The sequence below is a fragment of the Callorhinchus milii genome, unplaced genomic scaffold (assembly GCF_018977255.1).
Source record: "Callorhinchus milii isolate IMCB2004 unplaced genomic scaffold, IMCB_Cmil_1.0 Scaffold20, whole genome shotgun sequence".
Taxonomy (NCBI): Eukaryota; Metazoa; Chordata; class Chondrichthyes; order Chimaeriformes; family Callorhinchidae; genus Callorhinchus; species Callorhinchus milii.
Window position 1 is genome coordinate 3768242 of NW_024704761.1, and position 20412 is coordinate 3788653.

The 20412-nt window shown below is 38.6% G+C and overlaps 1 protein-coding gene across 3 annotated transcripts in view; it reads right to left on the reverse strand.

Moving 5' to 3' along the window:
* rptor (regulatory associated protein of MTOR, complex 1) overlaps positions 1-20412 on the reverse strand; it is a 132599-nt gene that overhangs the window by 99134 nt on the left and 13053 nt on the right. For all 3 annotated transcript variants that reach the window (XM_007888666.2, XM_007888667.2, XM_007888665.2), the window contains exons 2-3: positions 13596-13698; positions 11259-11341 (exon numbers count right to left, since the gene is read on the reverse strand). In XM_007888666.2, coding sequence (XP_007886857.1) covers positions 11259-11341; positions 13596-13698 — 186 coding nt within the window. The remainder of the gene's footprint in view (positions 1-11258; positions 11342-13595; positions 13699-20412) is intronic.

Genomic DNA, 20412 nt, shown 5'->3' on the forward strand with positions numbered 1-20412 from the left:
ATCATTGGGCCACTCACTTCAGCCCTTTGGAACACTTCCAAAATCTTTTCACCTTGCTCCTTCTCTCCCGGCCTTCAAATCCCTCTAAAAAAAAATGCATGGTTGATCATGCTAATCAATACCCACTTTATAGTGCCCACTACCATGTCGGCTTTCAGTCACTACGCCCCAAAAGTCTGGAACGCTTTTCTTCTATCCCTCCACCTTGCCCCTTCATTGCGCATCTTCAAGTCGTGCCTGAAGACCATCCTTTTGACCGTGACTATGGTCACCTCTCCCCTCCCCAGAGTTTGGCATCATGCTCCGCTACTGTCAAGTGCCCCGGAATGCTACCCTGTATCAGGGGCGTTATATAAATGCAAGTTGTTGTTGTTCTTGCTGTTTTAAACATACCATAACATATATCATGGTGTGAGATTGGCAGAATTCTCAAGCATTGAAGTCTCAGGCCAATAAGCCAAAATTTAAAACTGCTTTCTCACTGTTGGAAAATTTGCCCAGCATCAGGTTAGAACTCTTTGTCTAAATTTAAAAACAAATGAAAATAAGATTGGCACAAACAGATGCACTAAAAATACATTCCAAAGGAAAGAAAACATTCTATTACTTTACTTTATTACATTTTATTAGTTTGGTATTTATAAACCCAATATATTCCACCGCTGGAATATTCAAGTGGAGAAGGCCCTCAGATTTTTAAAAAAAGATTTGTTCAGGAATTTTATTTGTAAATTATAAATAGCAGCTGACAATTCAGCAAAGTCATTTGAGCATTTGTTCTCCCTTGCATAAAGTGAAAGGCTTTTTTTTATTGCAGTGCCACAAAGAGATGAAGTCTTGGTGCCACGGGGAGTCTCCACAGAGAGTTTTGCAGATGATGGCCTGTCTATCACAGCCATTGGACACGATTTCTCTATTAAAGAGCATTGGATATCAAGCCTTCAAAAGCTAAATAAATGTTGACTTGGGCTTCTCCTCATTATCGCCAATGTACAGTAATAATTGCAAGGCAAATTCCTATGAAAGCTGAAGCAGATGGTCTTTGCCTGAGGCAATGCCCACTAGGGCTGAATACTCAAGCTCCAGGCTACACTTACATTAAAGGCATCAAATGGCTGCACTGTAGGGTCTAAAGAAGTTTGCAATTGCATGGCAATGATGAGCACAGCAATGCTTTACGGTTTCCTATAATTCAGAGATGTATTTTGCAGTGGAAGAGGCGGAGTTCTTTGGGGAAGCACGTTTCAACGAATGCTGGTCATAGAATATACTCTAAAGTGAATTGACTGTATATTTTGTGGGTGAAATAGTCCAGATATATACCAATAGGCGAGGTATAATGCAGAAACAGTTACATGGGCAACAGTCAGACAATCGTCTTATTGGAGATGTGCCCTTTCTATTTTCCCCAACTAAAATTGAAAGCTCATTCCTGCACCACACAAAGCACACAGGTCCTGAAAAATATCAACTGCCAACCATAAATTTTTCATCATGTTAAAACTAACCACATGGTTAGCTTTAACATGATGAAAAATTGTTCACCACAAGCTTGTGAATGTTGCTATTCCTTCAGAATGATTTTAACTGAATAAACATTTCGACTCGGATTTCCTTTAAGAAAGGGAAAGATTGCTCCAGTCAGAACAATTAATACAAAGCAACAGTTAGTATTGACTGTGGCTGTCCATTGGTGCAGCCATTAATGAATGAGTGACAAACTAGGCCAACAGCCAGAAAGGAAAAATACAGAATACATTCTGTATATGTTAAGGCTCAGCACGATTAAACCTTTAATAGCATATTGACCGAGTGCTCAGTCTCCAATAGGAATTGCAGAAGTGCTATCCTCCTGTAAATTCGTTGATTAAACTATCACACAAAGTTTTGTCTAAAATTCCTCGTACTCTCCAGAAAGTCCCGTGAGCCTCAACACAAACTCGTTCACGACACATTCACAAGATGCTATCAGGACAAGCAGAGCAAGCTCATTACCCATTTCAATTTGCCCTAAACATCAACTGAGGTCAACAATTTATTGACCAATGTGTACTGCAGATTTCAGTGAAACATTAAACCTGTTCAATCCATTGAGAGCCATGGTGGAAAAAAACTACAGCGGTCAATACAAAAAATGACGTTTACTGTTCCAAGACGAGAACAAAATTGTAGCTGGCCCATGCAGACAAAGCACTTAGTACAAGATGGTCTCACACAAATCCTGATTTCCTAAATGAAATTAGGACATTTCAGATGAATGCTTTTAATTGAATAAACATTTTACCAGTTATGGGACAGTAGGAGTGCAACTAACAGGTGATCTTTGCTGGTGTTAGACATTAGGGGAAGACAGGAATGCCCATCCGCAGAAAAAGATACCAAAGGGTGACAGGCTCCTGTGGAAGTGCATTTCACTAGAACAAAAAAAATGTCAAATTTCGTCAGTAAGACAAGAAAATTGGCACGGAAATCTGGCGAGCAAGAAATAAAAGTCAAATGCAGCTACAACATTTCAATTGGCAGCAGAATCAGCTTAAAATGAATGAGTTTTGCAACCCACTCTTCTTTTTTTTCTTATCCCGTCACACTTATTATTCCTAACCAGGCAACAAATCATTCCTGACTTTGACAACCAACCATAGCATACAGTATATTCTTCGATCTGCCTTCCCCCAGACCCTCTGCCCCATATAGAACTGCAATTGGCACAGAATTAATCAGCCCTGCAGAAATAACAAAAACAACAGGACAAAAATATTGTCTTGAAGTTTTGAAATGATCTACAATTTGTGTATTCATTTTCTGCGCATTATTGCAGCCCGCGTAAAAATAGCTGCCAAATATAATGAAAGTGTTCATTGATCAATATGAGCGCTGCTTCAGTCCAGCTGAGGGGATGATGAATTACTTGGATTGGGGAAGGAAGAACACATTTATAAATCTGTTAAAACCATCAAGGAAGGCGGATGCTGTTCCTCATCGCCCTAGTGCGCTTACAAAGGTACAGTATCGATAGCATCCTGGGGACGTATGGAGAATATAGTAGACGATTTTTTTCAAAGCAGAGCAGCACTGAGCCTGCTTTGGGGGGAGGAGAGGGGGAAGAAATGCCACTTCTATTTATTTGGTGACGTGTTTTATTGGAATTCCAGAAATTGCTGAATTATTAGGCGAATACAAAGAGTGTAATCAGTCTGCAAATGTCAAAGTGAGAAACCAATAGCACGCAATGCAGTCAGTTCTCAACATCAGTTTACACAGCAATAGTGCCATTAACACAAAAGGGTCTGGAAATCCTTAGGATACATGGGTTCTCACGGCCAGTCTATACTGGATAACACATTAAACCAGAACCCCCCCCCCAAAAAAAATGTACAATCATTAACATTTTCAACAACAAATTGGCGAGTCCAAACACATGACAATTGAAATTAAACACTAATTTTAATTAATTTTAATTGAATGCGTTTCTCCCACAAATATACGGTCAATTCACTTTACAGTCTATTCTGTGAAGCGCTTTGAGATGTCGAGAAGACATGAAAAGCGCTATATCAAATGCAAGGATTATTATTATTATATAATGCATTCAGAAACTCTAATGTAACTAGAACAGAAGACATGGGAAACAAAGCCTACCAGATCCAAACTAGCTCATAGCTGTGGCATTCAGGTTTTATGAAAAGTTCAGCACACAGTGTTCTATATCCTGACAAGGTAAATACGTGTCCATTTCAAATTTCTTTTAAGCTCCGGAATTAAACAATGCCGAGCATCCGACTAAACATGTGGGAATGTTCTGTTGTAACTGACAGAAAGTTATTTGTAGACTAGAATCATAGAATTTACAGCACAGTTGGATGCCTGCCGTTCGGCCCATCTTGCCCGAAAGAGCTATCCAATTTGTTCCCCTCCCCTCAATTTTTACTAATCTTTGTATACGTAAAATAAATTCAACCATTAAAAAAAATATGATTAGGTCAAGAACAAGGTTAGCATTGGCACCAGTGGCAATCCAAAGGCAGATTACAGTATGCCAAGTGAAGTGAACACTGTAAATAAAAATCATTTGGCGTCACGAAAAGCACTAGAAAACATTTGCTTAATTCTCAGCGATTTTCTCCATGTTGGGTGGTTTTCGCGCATGCTCTCGTTTATGTGGCTTGCCTTTTGTTTTTGTTTTCTTGGCTGCCTAAATTCCTCGTTCATATAAATCACACAGAATTTGTAATGAAGGGCAGGCATTTTGGGATTTAACAGCCATGGCTTCTTAATAAAACTCATGCTTTCGGAGAAGTGGTAGGGCTCCAAGTGAAAAAATAAGAAAAAGGTTTGCAAGACTACAGAGTAGTTGTGATCAAAGAGAGAGAAGTGACAACTCAAATTACAGTAGCCTTGCCACGACAATGGTGGGTTACGTAATATTTAATTACAGAGAAGCCACAACATATAATTTATCAACATATCTGTTGCAAGTGAATGCACGAATTGAGTGGGAAGGGGAAAAGAGAAATAACATTCGGTGAGCGGCTAAACACGCTACAAAATTACGTGCATCGTTAAACCCTTAAACACATTTTAAACTGATGTACACCAACACAGCCGCAGCTTAGCTGCAATCCTACACAGGAACCTAAAACGCAAAGATTAAAGCAATAAACTAGAGTATTTATTATATATTAGGTACGTAGCAGTTCGTGGGAGCGGTCTCCTGGACAGTTTTAAGATGCATATTTTAACAGCACGCTAGGGATTTTTTTTTCAAATATTTGCACATGGAAAGGACGGTGTACAAGCCGTAGATTACATAACAATTATTCTCCCAGCTCAAACAGCGTCCTCCAGTCCAAAGAGATCGAGCACTGCACACCAATCACATCTGTACATTTCACGCAGGCTGAATATTAACGATAAGCTAATAGGGGCTGTAAAACAGCATTCCACAGGCTTACTTTCAGTTTCAATAATTCATACAGTTTCTCTGTTGACAGTTGAAACTGTACTGCAACCTTTCTTTAAAAGATGAATCAGCTACACAGCGTCATTTGAAGAGCGTCCTGAATCAAACCTTGGCTTTCAGGGTAGCCAAACCGAAAAAAAAGTGCTAATAAGACGGACGTGCACACCATCACTCACACGTAAATTACCGAATAATAGAATTTCAAGGCTTCTCCAACCATGTTTGGTGCATTTTGTAACACACTTCTCATTATTAGCGAGATCTAAAATGCATTATTCACCAATGGGATTAATTGCAACGTCCTCGAGATAGATGTTTGTAATGATCTCCTCGCCATTCCACCACAAGCAATAACTCATCCATATTTCTGCAGACCAAATTCTGCAAACCTATTAACTCTCGTCCTTACAAGCTTTCACAGTCTTGTCCCTCTTTACCTATACAATTCCCTCCATTTAAAAATAGCCTTGGGGTTGTCTATCACAACATTGAGACCAAATTGTTTCAAGCTTAACAAACCATGCAGCGTATGCATAAGCACTAACATTCATGGAAGAGATTCATACAAAAAAAATGAACTGCAGGCATTTATTCACATTTTGCCAAAATAGTATCTCAATCAGAGCTGCATGAAGCATCACAGCTTATCACAAGTCAAGGCTAAACATTTACAGTGGAAACTAAAGTGAAGATCATTTAAAGACCAAAATGAAGTCAAAAAAGGCTGAAAATAAACCTTAAACATGAATTTTCCCATTACTTAACCTTAAAGATTTGTCTCATTTAGTTGCATCAATGTCCATTTTAAAACTACTGTGTCATCAGCACAATAAGATGATTATACAAGACACTATAGGTTTAGTAATTGTTACACATCTAGTATGCCAAAAATCAACTCGTTCAAGAGCACTTGGCATTCTATATTCAAAATTATTTATCAACGTCAAAATTATTGCAGCAATTTAGTGATGCGCTGAGTGTATTATTTCATACAATAATCAAAATTGATCACTCTTCGCTTGGGTGCCTGTAATGCTGTCAAAATAGCTTCAACCCAATTGTTTACACCTCATTTAAATTATTTCTGAAGGTTACTGAAAAGTTCATATAAAACATACATTTTCCATCACCTTTCTATGACTCGGGGTTTAGTTTGTAAATTTGTGCAAAAACATTCAATCTGATTCTATTGCGTTTTCTCGAACTAACTCCATTTTGAATGTTACTTTTACACTATTAAAGTGTTGTTGTTGTTGTTGTTGTTGTATTAAAGTGGATCTACGTGGACAGAGCACATTGTGGACATTGCAAAAATTGGATGAAGTGAATTATAAAAAGGCAATTTGTCAGCGCCCATGCAGACCAAGTTATTTAACTGTGCGGCCTTGTCACACATTGGCAGAAATATCATAAGATGATTGCAGTACATATCAGGCCAAACCTGGGATTACCAGCAAGTGACCCTATTTTAGAATTTCGCAAATCATGGTCAATATTTAGAAACCCGTGTACCGGATTTACTAACAAAAGATTATTTGGCTGCACCTACATGTGGCATATTGACTCCAGTTTAACCCCTTACTGGCTACTTTTGTCAAACAGCCTATTTTTTTTCAGACATAAAATAAATCAAATGACCTGGTTTCAAACTCAATCCAGTTAGAAGAGATCATCTGCACAGGATCTAACCGCAATACTTTGCTAATCTGGGGAAACTAATTCACAAAACACAGGGGTGAAATTTGGAAATGTTCTGGTATGTATGACTTGTCATACCTGGCAATGGCTACCATCTGAGCTGCCAGTGAATCACACATTTAACGCGTTTTCAACGCTGCTGTCAAAAGTTATTTCTCATGAACTACAATAAATTAAATTTTGGTGTGTTGCAACACCTTCCGACATGAAAGGTGCTATCTAAATGTAATTTGTTGTAGTTGCTATATGCCCTCGATCAATGTGATTCTGTAACCGGTTACTAAATTACGTGTGGTTCGGAGAATTTCAAGAAACTGTACCTTTACAGTGGGGTCTGTGCTTCTCTGCGCTTTTTTTTAATCTCAATTCAGAAATACGGAGATACTGTCATGTACCGAGTATTTCCCCAGAGAAATGCGGCAGGGAAAAGTGTGTTGAGCAGATCATTAAATTCAAGTTCAGAATTGCAAAGGTACGATACGTCAACAGCCTGTTCAAGCCCTGAAAAAAAATCTAAAAGGAGGAGCGGAAATGCTCTGAAATTGGAGAAGAAATCCTCCCCATTACTGAAAAATATTTTTTTGTAGTATGATTTTCTAATGTGTTAAATCAAGCTTACAGTATTTAAATTCAGGCGCACGGGATACTGTCACTTTTAATATATCATTCAGCAGCAATTTAGTAATTACTGAAGCCCATTAATCCGATTTAAAGACTAGATAACTTTCAGTTTGCCAACTCTTCCAAATCATGTTAGCTGTTATTATGTCCTTTTGAACCTTCCTAAATGTAATGGCTTTGAGAGACTTGGATCTCGAAATGGGAGCATACTACAACCTACTGTTAAATAAATGCTTTTTGAAGGGCAATATTTCCAGACACAGTTATCCAATCTTTTAAAATGCTGAAGGATGGATGATGAAGATGTAAGTGGGTTATTTAAGTTGGACTGTAAGTGCAGAACTAAACAAGTAATAAATCAACAGGCCTCTAGCAAAGCTTGAAATTGAAAAGAATTCCTCTTCCACGTTCTTCTGCCTCTATCCTCCATTTCCCAGTAGTGAATACAGTATTCGGTTAAAACTTTCAAGTAAAGCACCTGATACATCAATTAACACCTTACAAATTACAGCTGAATAAATATACAGGTGAGGAATGGGATGGAGGTCTTTAGGGGTATGTATAGAGCTAGAAATCTGAAACCCTTGGGTAGGAGAGATGGAATGCCATATCCAATTTTACAACCTGACCAAACTACCAGGTTCATTGACGTTAAATTTGAGCCCAGAATGGACAAGTAGCTGCGCATCCCATCTAAAACCTGCCCCAGCTCAGAAACAGTAATTATAACAGTGCCTGTCTGTCTGTCACCTATCCATCAAGAGAACACCATGAAATGAAGGACGCTAATAATGTAAGCTGTTGTTGTTCCCAGAAACTAAATGTCTCATAGACAATTTTTGACATGAATCCATAGCCTCCATGAATCGTTCCCGGCAATGTGGATTGTATATCTTATAACTACAGAATATGTATCCTTATAGCCTTCTACACTTTCCTTTATAGCTTTTTTATATCTTCTATCATACTTTTAAACTATTCCAGGCTCAACCATCATCTGTCATATCTTCAACAATGGGAGAGCTTGATCTTTCTGTGCCGTTCTGCCTCTGTTCACTGTATAAAAGCAGTTGCAAACTTTTTAGAAGACTCCAGTAGTTTTTCAGGGTTTCTCCCACATCTGTAATGTCCTCTGACTAGTTAATTTAAATACCCTCCACACTGCTTCTAAAGAGAAGAGGGGAGGGTGGAGAGATCCATAATTTTCAAAAGAGTACAGAGAGTTCTAGACTGCTAAAGCACAAGGACTGCCTTGGGAAGGACTTGCTCTGCAGTAACCTCACAATGCGAGTTTAGTTGAAAAAGAACTTTTGCCTTAAAGGAGTTGATGTCCATTTTGTAACTCATTTTACATCCCACTGATGGTTTTTATTTCAATCCTTCTCCTTCTACCTGGAGCTGTATTGGCATCGTAGGCTACTGGCGCAATCTGGAGTTTCTCCACAGACTTACATAAAAGACTTGTCTTGATGACAGAAAAGACTTGAGAATGGTTGGTTATTCATGGAGGCTTAACCAGCATCATCTCAAAGAAAGAAGTTTTTTTTAAATCATTGCATTTGATATAGGTGCCTCTCATGTCGGGATGAAGTCTCAAAGCACTTCACAATGTAATGTAGTGACTATGTATTTTACATGCGAACACAGCAGCCAATACTACGCAAAGCAAAGCCCCACAAAACAGCCACAAAGTGAATGACCAATTTTATTGGGGTGTTGTTGGCCATTGCAATTATGGTGTTGCCTCTTACTGGTTTGTACAGAGGAGTTCTTGAGGTCATTTATGCAACAAGAAAAATATTGGGTTCACACAAACCCAGGGTTTATCATTAAAATTGATCAGTTCATTCATTTGTGATTATTCCTGTTCGGACAATATGTGGGTCTATTGTAGTAATGAAATAACTCCTTGAACAGACATTGTGCGACTGCCTATAGTTACCACCTATACCATGATGAATTATTCAACATAACTTTGATATGTCCCAGCCTTAGAAAGTGCATTTGCTTTCCCTATTTATAACTCAATGGAATTTTCATTTATTTCTTTTGTTTTTATAATCCAATCAGGTATTTTGCATTTAGCCCTCAAAATTGCACATCAAGCGTACTGCATTATTTATTTTTCTCGGTATCCAGATACTGAACAACATTTTTGTTAATAAATTAGTATTAAAGTTGCATACGTATTCACTTTTCAATCGAAACACATAAAAACAATGAGTTTACGGTTGTGTTCCAGTCGAGGGCTGGCAAATCGAATTACAGTGAACCAACAGTATTGCAGTTATCACAACAAATCACTGAAACAGTTATTCTCCTGGAGTGCTTCAAAAACCGAGTGCCCAAAGTGGAGAAATGTTTCCAATGTCTCGCTCATGTCCCTCACCTTGATGAGCATAAAATGGACCTTCTCCCCAAATCTGACAAAACCATTTATGTAATGCATATGTAGCACAAATGAATAATGCATTTTGTTGTTCGAGCCAAAGCCCAAATCAGGCATCATAAGTAACGAACTGTCTTTCAGAATAGTTATGAATATTAAAAACTCAACAATATGAATGGCAACCATTAAATGTCTTGACTGCTCTGTTCAAAAAAGCACTTCCTCTAAAGTCGCTAATGCAAAAATAAACTGCGATTAGAATACAGCAATAATCTTCAAATAACTTTCTATGCTAACCAAAGTATTTCATCCAAAGCACTCCTTAATGCTTTAAACTACTTTGTAAAATTATGCAATAAAATGGCCTTCAAAATAAAGCTGCTTAAATACATAACTTTACATGAGACAACTGAAGCAGAACACTAATGGAGGTTAAGTGCCTGAAATTTGATGCAGTGTTCTGCAAGTATGGATGGCTGGTCAGGCAACAGACAACGCAAGGTCAAGGATTACATAACATTTTCTCGCACACATTTATTTTGTGTACCTCGTCACACACGAGCTTCTGCGATCCTTCACTCCGGCAGCATTTGACAGAATGAAAGTCACCGTGCAAATTTATTTATGCCTTTACTCCGTTATTCACAACTTCCAGAACAATTAGCGGATAGGAATAGCAACTGAAACAGTGTTGAAACTCCAGAATTAGGATGTCTGTTTGTCTGTCTGCTAGGATGGAATGAAGGATCCACCAGCTTTGTGAGGAGCGATCGTGTCAGTTTGAGCCAACTGCACAAAAGCACAACTTTATATAAAGCCATGTGGTGCTGGTTGAAAAAAAAACTTGAGTTCCTCAACTCTCAAAATCAACCACAAAACTCCACGGCAGCAGACAAGTGCTGGCCTTGTTAGGGAAAAAGAGTTAGTAAAGAACTCATGCAATGGCACACAGCTGAGATTGTTCAAATGTCTGTAGATTCACTTTTGTATGGGGATGGGAAGAGGGGAAGAGAAGAAACCTTTGATGTATCAGAGCTTTTTTTTGGCAACTTCAGTTTTTAATCAAAGATAATTGCTCAGAATTTTAATAAATTCTGGTTAAAGACGAGGAAATTAACATTTTGCATGGCTTCATTTCATTTAAATATGAACTTGCATGTTTAAGGGTTATACTTAAAATGATCTGTATCATAGGACTCCTAAGGAAAAAAGGAATCTTGATTTCAGCCGGGTGAGCAGATATTGTAGATCTATGTTGTGCTGACACTATTCTGCAAGTCAAGTTATAACACAATGTATTGGCACACAACTGATGTCAACCTAGACTGGTCTCAAGGTTATTCACCGCTAAACTGGATTGCCAATGCAAGTATTTTCTTGCTTTGGCAAGCTGAAAATGAGAGCCACTTGGCAGTAACACATTCCTCTTCCCATCATTTCGTTCTGCTTTCTTATCAAATCCTTCTAAACTTATCAGAACTCTTCACCTCTACTTACCATCATGTATTATTCCATTAGGATTCATGCACTCAAGTTAAAATCAGAATGGCTCATAACCTCTATGTGTATCTTAAGTGAAACAAAACTCACCCTTGGCTGCCAATTCTCATACTGCTTCTGTAAATTAGCACCAATACTTTCCAAAGCTTTCTGGGGGCTCATGGATAGTGGATCTGCAAGAACACCAATATATAAACTTAAGGTAAGTGAGAAACAGTTGGGAAAACAACATAAATCACCATAAATGTCGATGATTTTCTTCAAAGCAACAAAACCAGGAGGTCATGAATACTCAATGGCACAGAGTGCCAAGAAGATTCAGTACCAGCCAATTTAGAAGCACAGGGCAGAGATGTGGCATGAAACTGCCCTTGTCCCAGTGTTGAATTCAAGAGATGCTCAGAATGGTTCTCTCTCAGACTGCCACACTCAAGTCCAAGACTCTCAGACCACCCCTAATAATGACGATTGTCAGAAATTTGATTGAAAATAATTAGAGTATAGTTGGAAGAGTGGGTTTGTACAAGACACCTGAGGGGAAGAATCTCCAACTTTGTAGGTTGGAAATATAGAAAAGGGGACCCCCTCTCTGATATCCCTGATTGGGAGCAAACTGGCTTAGTCTATGGTATTTTAAGGACAATTGAACAACGAAAAGAGAAAATTCCATAAATTGAAACTGCTCACAATGCAAGTTTTGGATGATAAATAAAGCAGCAGGTCAGGTCAAGTCACTGTTTCCCCAATCTAGTCCTTTGTCCTGACTGGTTATACACAGTTGAAAGGTTTGGAAGTGACGCACTACATCTTGCTCATATCTTAATGTGAAATAGACAAGATAAGCACCATCCAAACTATTTTCAATACTGTTGAGATAAACTGTACCGGTTATCGCAATTCACATCAGCAAATAGCTACATCGATCAAAATATTCTGTGCATTTTTATTAAACATTGCAAATATACAAAAAAAACAGAAAAATACATGGTGTTTCATTCTTTCCATCTGATTAGCATTCCAATCCAATAAAAGCTGCATAAATTTTACTTAGATTTTACTTGCTTTATGCGGTTTGGAGGATACTGGATCTGTTCTTCTGTCTAATATTCACAGAAAATTAAGGTATCAAAACTCTGAAAAAGTATTCATAACTACATTTTTCCTTGTAAAAGCTAAGCGCTCAGGCAACAATTTCGAGTTTTCAGAAATTATTATTCTGTCTATCTGTGGTGCGATCTTCTTTAGGTGGAGTGTATAATAACAGGAAGGGAGTTCCAAAGGATGGAAGTAGAGAGGCTGAAAGTTTAGCCATCAGTGGTGGAAAGAGAAAGTGTAGCAAGTCTGAGATTGCCAAGCAGAGAGGTAAGCAGGAGAGTAGAGGTGGGATGTGCAAGGGCATAAAGCGAGTGAAAATCTTGACATCAATCTGCTGGGAGTCAGTGGAGCCTATTGAGAAAGGGAGTGATTAGCATGCTGTGTTTCCAATGCCATGTCTTTTCCATTTTGTGTCAGGAAATGGAACTCAGGACAGATTAGCTATTACGCTGGAAAATTCCTTCACTGCAGCAGGTCACAAATCCTCACTATCTATCCCGTGCCCTCCCTCTAATAATTACGTTACCAAATTATTAAAGCTCAACCTAACACCACCACCTAATACATGCTTAAATAAGGAAAATCTATTAATAATAGAGTTGAAATAATTTAAGTAACAATTAAAGTAGCTCCGGGGATAAAGTTGGATCCACTTTTTATTTAATAGAATGTCATTAGCACCACAGGATGCAATTACATTGTACGAGAAGTTACCAGGCTGCCAGGAACAGGGTTATTTCTTCCCCGCTGCCAGCATTTCACATTATATACTGCACAACAAATGTGCTGAAATGCCTTAAATCTTGGGTTCCAGACACCAAAGGCTGCAGTTAATGGAACATTCTGAACAGTGGCGCTCTGACCATTCCAACAATTCTTTCAATTAACCCAGAGGAGATTTTGTGTGTGTGTGTGGGGGGGGGGGGGAGGGGGCGAGGATTCAAGAAATGGTCGAGCCAAATCCCTCAACACATGGAAAACTTGGATGGTTTTCAAGCAGATATTATACATCTTGGATTTTATTTGAGTTTTTGGTTTCGGAAAAGTTTTTTTGTTCCAATGACAACGCGATAGAGGTAATGACACGAGTGCAGGAAGTTTCCACGTTTACAGTGTGATGATGAAGTGGATGTAGTGCAATGGGCTGAAAGTCAAGTTTTTTTTTTTTCGGACTGTGGTGAATCCCACAACTGTTTAACTCACGAGAATTGTTTAATGCCAGTTCAACTTCCAGAATTAAGCAAACTCTGAAGGCATCAAACAAACACAGAAAACAGTGAGGCATTAGTGATTTTAATCATTCTAACACTATAAAGAGACTATTGCACCCACCTATCCAGCATTCCAAACGGGCACAGGGAGTCGTTTTCACCACATCTGGGGGATCCACACCAACATTCAGGCACAGAACTAAAGCAACGCTGACTGTTTTCATCTGAAAATACAAAAGCAAAGGAAACAGAAGTTACCAATCTCCGTCTCAGGTACATTAATTGCTCTGTGGAATTCTCAATCTGGTGATCGGTTTGCACTCCTGTCAGACCGTCAACTGACGAAAACAAATCTTTACTCTGTTCCAATACCAAGTTTGACAAATAAGCAATCCTTCCATCTGAATATCACCGAGTTCAAATGCTAAATAACTTCCACCATACATTTAGTTGCAGTAGTTATACATTAGTAAGGGCTACTTTGAAATTGTTTGGACTCCACAAATTCTATTTTTTTGGGTGGATTATACCCAAAATACAGAACCCATATCCACAGTCAACCCGTGTTTTTTTTAAAATAGTATTTTCCTAAATTAATTGAATTAAACCTGCCCAACGGTTCACTGAAATTAAGCATCTTTATCTCCAGTGTTCTCACTGGAAAAACTAAGCACTGAAGCAAATCATATTTTCATGAAAAACTGAGCAGCATTGAACCAATAGGATATTTGCAGCATGATTTAGATACCACAATAATCCTGCTACTCCATATCGTCTAGTCAATACACTACATGCATGTCTAAGCAGCTTCAGTACCAATGCAGTTATATCTCCCCATGCTATCCTACCTACAATTATACAGAACACTGTGTAATCTCTAGATATATATAATTTAGACATTGGCTGGCAGAACGTTAACGTGTGTATTTTATCCTTCAGTTTTATAAGGTTTGGTTTGGAGCAATTGGGATTTCAGTGGAGAATGAGAATAGTAGGTAGGTCTACTGGCTAAATTTTACAAAGTTCTGGAACAATGAAATAAGTTATAAAGACAAAATTTTACAGTTCATTTCCTTTATGGCAGCATCCTTTATGGTCCAATTTGCAAGCTTGTTGGAGCTGCATTTTGCTGTAAAAAGATAAATCTTTTGTGTATTTTTGAGCAAACTTAATCTTTACTGGAAATTCACATTGCTTCATTGAAATGTACAGATTCCACGAGCTGCTCAAAGATGGAACAATAACAGATTTTCCTTCACTTCAGCATTTCGACGACCAAATGCTTCGACAACGAACATGAAAATCTCATGAGAATATAGATGCTTAAAAGATTCGGCAATATACTAAATTTTAGTGCTTGTACAAATGATTCGGCAATTTAAAAGTTGAAGAATGGATCGATCGGTTCTCCCTCTAGACTGTAATTTGCTTAGTAAGACTCCTGGCAACTGAAAGAAAGGATCAAAACTGTTGAGAGTAGAATGTTAAGGAAGTGCCACCGCAAGAGAATTTAAGGTCATGGTGGAGATGAAAATCATCAGAATACATAGGGAAGATATTACTTTGCCTATGGATAACGCTACTGAGCAGAAGAACATTAGTGAAAAGAATAGAAAAGGACAAAATAATAGAGGCCAGGACAAGGAAAGCGTTGGTGTGACCCTCAATTAGATCATTCTTACAGCAGAAGACTACAAGAGACAGGCTGTGTTTAAATGAATCAATCCCATATAGCTGACAGTGTCTTAGTTTCTGGAATTCCAATGCACTTGCGTACACATTCTGGGAATGACTAAGGTTATTCCGTCTGTGTGGCTCACCAGTCACTGAAGTGCTGTCCCTTGTGACCTGGCACTAGACCTGCATCTATTTCTTCTCTGCTGTGTATGGAACCTGTCTATTTCCTTTATGAATACTTCAACTGATTCAGCATCGATTGCGTAAGGTAGCCTTTCATGAATGTGACGATTATTCTTTGAACTATATTTAGCTTGCTAGCCATTTTATCAAATGCAAGGATTATTATTATTATTTTCATGTAAGATCAGTTCCCCTGTTGTTTTAATACAAGGTACTGCCCTGTCTACCCTAATTCCTTTGATCATTTTAAAAACTAATCAAGTTACCATGTATTGTTTCCTCAGAGAACAATGAAATTTCTGAAGGATCTTCATAATATTCCCTTACTTTGATTTCTTTCCACCATCTCAGCCTTGTTGCAATTATGGCAGCAGTGCTCCCTTCATGCAGTCACACCAATGTTTTACAGAGCATCTGAAAGATTCCTCTGCTGTTTTATGGAACTACTTGTACTACACTTTTCAGATGCACCAATCCCACGGAGACCTTGTCAACTATTGTAGTCAAGAAAACAATTCTTGAAGACAAGCAGTCTGAAAGGGAAGCATTAGCAAAGGATGCTTCCCTTCAGACTGTTTGAGAAATGGAGGAAGGGGAAGGAGAAACATGTGTGTGTGTGTGAGTGCATGTTAATAATCAGCACATTATTTAAGAGTGCCCTGTCCCCCGATGGGCAGGTGAGTACAGCCTTACAGACCAGGGATGTGTCAGGTTCAATCTTGGTCCTGAGTCAACTGATTTCCACTAAGGTAACAGTAGGGAGCACTAAAATTAGCCTCAGCATTCCTGGAGGACAACTCCTGTGTAGATTCTTGCTAAATAAGCTTTGTGGAAGTCACAAAGGACAGAATCGGGTTCAGCTGTTGATACCACCTACCCTTACAGTGCAGTGTGTAGGCTGCTAACGTGCCCCATCTCGACACGAATGAAGAATATTTCATTGGGTGAGGCACAAAGGGCAGTTAGATTCTGTGGAATTGTACACCATCATAAGTCAGAGATTTGAAGGCTGAAATATGAAGTACTGACATTGAACTTCTGTTTATATTTGACAGACCAGCTGCATCTGGCTGAACGATTAAGCAAGTTAATATTTAAGGATTAATTTCTTCATCTTCAGTTTTTTTTAAAAAAATTATCGCTGCTAATTACACCATTGGACATGAAATTGATTTTTGTACCAATGAAACATCACTAAACCAGAACAAAACAGAATTAATGCCCATCTCCCAACTGTTGCCAGGAATAATCAATCACATCAACGCAAAAGGGAAATAAAAAGAAGCACTTGTAGAGTTTTCTCTGTTAATTAATGGTTATAAAATCAGCAGAAATTAATACATCAACCCGATACACAAATCAATTCTCAGTTGGCCTCAGGCGTAAATGTAGATACAGAAACTTGTGCAAGAATTGAACGCAGTTTTCATCATCAATTTATACGGCTACGTACACCTTTTCTGAGTACAGAACAGTTTGTGGCTGCTGATGTGACATAATTATATAGCTAAGTACAAATTGGGGCCGCATTTGCCTGCAAATCCGCACTTTGGATGAGACGTTAAACTGGGGTCCCGTCTGCCTGTTCTGGTAGACGTTAAAGATCCCAAAATACACAGTCACTGCACTTTACTATATATCCTATAAAGCGCTTTGAGGCGTCTCAATGAAGTGATAAGGTGCTATATCAAATACAAAGATTATTATTGTTATTACTACACTTGACAAGACTTTTGACAAGCCTGCTCAAGCTTTGAGACATTACAACTCTTTAGGCAAGATAACAAATCTGAGGATTATTTTTTCTTGTTAAAACGTATTAACCACACAATAGTTTTGCTCAATGGTGAGCTTTCTTCTCTCCCACTAGCCTGATTAGATAGCCATCCAGAATGAAAGGCATGGTGGTAAGTGCCACTTAGTAGCACTAAATAAGGCAAAAGTACAGCAGGACTGCTTCAGATCTTTCCCACAGGCCCATCGATCAAACGTTCCGAACAATTTGTGCCATCCTCCGATGGTGCTTTCCCTATTGGTAATTTGATGCGAAAACTTCAAACTAAGTGCTAACTGCGAATGTTTTTCTTGGTGGGAAACAAGTGCATTATCCAATGCAGAAAGGCCTGAATCTAAGGGAGTGATGACGTCCAGCGGAATTAAAAACCCTTTATACGGGAACAATCGTGCAACCAAAGCACTGTTCTGCTCATTTGACCAGTCAAAATCTGACTGAATTGAAGAAAGACAGCTATCACGGGTGCAGGAAAATGAAATATTATGTAATGAGATAATATGTTCCAAACAAAATACTGGTATTCTAAGACTTGCCTAAAATATCACTTTTCCCTTTTTTAAGTTCCTCCTACAGACATGAATATGCATAACGTAGCAGATATGAACACCAAACCACTGTGTGAATAAAATCATACATAATTTCAGTTTCAACCACTTCTCAGCCCAACCACAAAGGCTTTTTCCTCTAATTTTCTGTAACTAACAAATCATTTAACAGGTCGGTGACACAAAGACAATGGTTTGCTGGCCCAAAACTGACAAGCGCAGTATTCAAACGCTTCATGGGACAGATTAAAGAGAATAATTTGGTTAGCTTTTCGGCAGTGCGAGAAAACTTGTGCTGCTTGCCAACATTCTCAGCATTACTGTGCTGAAGAAAACTCAACACTCGGCTCCACAGTAAATTTCATAGCCTCAGGAGCTCTCTCTTCTACTTTTTTCATGTACTGAATCTGGATTCCTTACTCGTACGCACAATCCTCATTTCAGTTGAAATGTCCTACTTTCACGGCTGGCAATCAGACCCAATTTTTCACTTTGTACGTGTGTAAACAGCAACTGATTTGTGCACCACCAAAATGTTGAGCAACCAAACACTGGAGGGTGAATTACACAGCACAGCAAATCTGCCTTCAGTTTACATTGCATTGGGTCTAAATCCCATGTCAAGGTGGATCTTTGTGCTGGAGCTGTTTCGTGGAGATGCTTGACATGATAAGGTGCTATCAAAATACAAGTGCTTTCTTCATCTTGTTCTCAGTGTAGTACACTCTTCCTTGCTTACAAAGTAGCTATTACGTTCGACAAACCGGGAAGATTGTGTGACAGAATGATAGCGTTCCGAAGTACAACCTATAAATAAAAGCAATGGAAGTGTTGTACTCTTCCTGCAACGAAGTCCGTTTAAAGTGTCGCAACTATTCAATGCGTTCTGAAGCCGATGACTTCGACTGAACCAACTCTTTCCCCCAAAAGTCACCCTGCACCTCAAGGCGGCTGCATCACCAGGGACCGTGGAAGCTGCAAGCCAATTCATAAACTGGCACTTTGGAGTGATGCCACTAAAAGAGATGAATGACAAAAAGCATACTTGAATGGAGATTTGATATTAATATGGCAACATGAGCTCCCATAAATACTTATAAACCAGTCAACTTTCCACAGCACAAGTCATTTCTCAATGGATTTTCGTTGCAGTTTGTCGGTCGGTGCGCAGGTACTTTACGTACACCGATATATTCGGAAAATTCCATTTGAGTCAACAGTTAAGTACTCCGGTCCACGTGATTCCAACGGGGGAAGAGTATAAATGGAACAGACAATTCCCAATAACATGCCCAAGTAACAGAGAAAAGAACATGGGCTAAATAGTTCACTGGCTCAAAGGGTAGTGACGTTGAATGACACGGCACTTGATATTTTTATAGAGAGGTGAGGCAGTTTCCAATTTCGAGCCCTAATATGCATTCATGTCAACCAATCGCAGACAGCAGTGGAGATACAATACTACAATTGGCTTTTGCATATCCATAGGGTGGGCAAAGGGGGGGGAAATTACATTCTTTAACTTCAAATTCATTCTAGAATTTTGATAAGATATTTTTAATGAGAACCTTCCCCAAAGGATGACATTGTATTCAGAAGTTAACTAATCATTTTCATGGAAACAACCTTAAATTCTGCAATACTGTTAAGATGCCTTTTGAGAACAGAGATTAAAAGATGAATGTCTGCTTAATGGAACAATATCCAATCTGAAAGGCTGGAAGCAAACCAAAACCTTAATGATGAAGAGCAAACCATAAATACAGTGAAGCACCACTTCAAAACAGTGTTACAGATCCAACAAAGTCATGACCAGCAGTACAACAGGGTGCAATAATGGTCAAAGCTTCTACACAAACTATATATGTGCAGAGAAATACAAAATACCGGCCGGTGCGCTGGAAGCCAAATTGGCTAACTTCTGGATCATCAAGTTGCTATCCTGCATAACCAAATTATAATGAAATACTTAGTAACACGTTTTGATTGTTTTTTTGAAGGATATTAACATTAACGCCGTATGACTACATTTTCCATTTGAGATTGAATGCTACAAATCAATATTTCTCCACCTATGTATTCAATATGATTCCCAAGCTGCTACACATTTTCACGGAGAGTGGTGCTGGTGGTGACCTAAACTGTTGCTTCATTCAATAAATAAAATCTTGATTGCATTTCGAAACCCTTACTGCTGTATATGAAGTCTAATACTGAGCAGACCATCCTGATCTTGAATACTGAACGCATTCAAGAAGTACATAAAACTGATCAACTGACTGCAACACTCAATAAAGATTCATCTATCGGACCAAAGGTATTGTTACTAAAGCATTCCCCCCTTGCGCCATAAACCTTTCAAAATTAGTCATATAAAAATTAAACTGAAAAAGTGATTGAATTTCTTGTCGTTGCTCATTTGAAACCTTTGTGCAGAAGGCCTCCTCCCCCAATCTTCTTAAACCCAATTAATTTTCTTTTCCAAGAAAGCTAAAATGTGAAGCCCACCAGGAACGCCGTTCAAGAATAAATTGATGGCATTCCCACTGCTTTCCAATGTAACCTGGCAAATTTACGTTTACTTTATTTTAGAACAGCAGCTGTATCCAAATATGTCAGGCAACTAAATCCAAGTGCTAAAATCATCCCCTGACATTGATATATCATACAATTAAACATCTGTTCAGAGTTAGCTTTACGTAGGAAGAAGTGCTCATTGAGAACATGTACGTGTGATT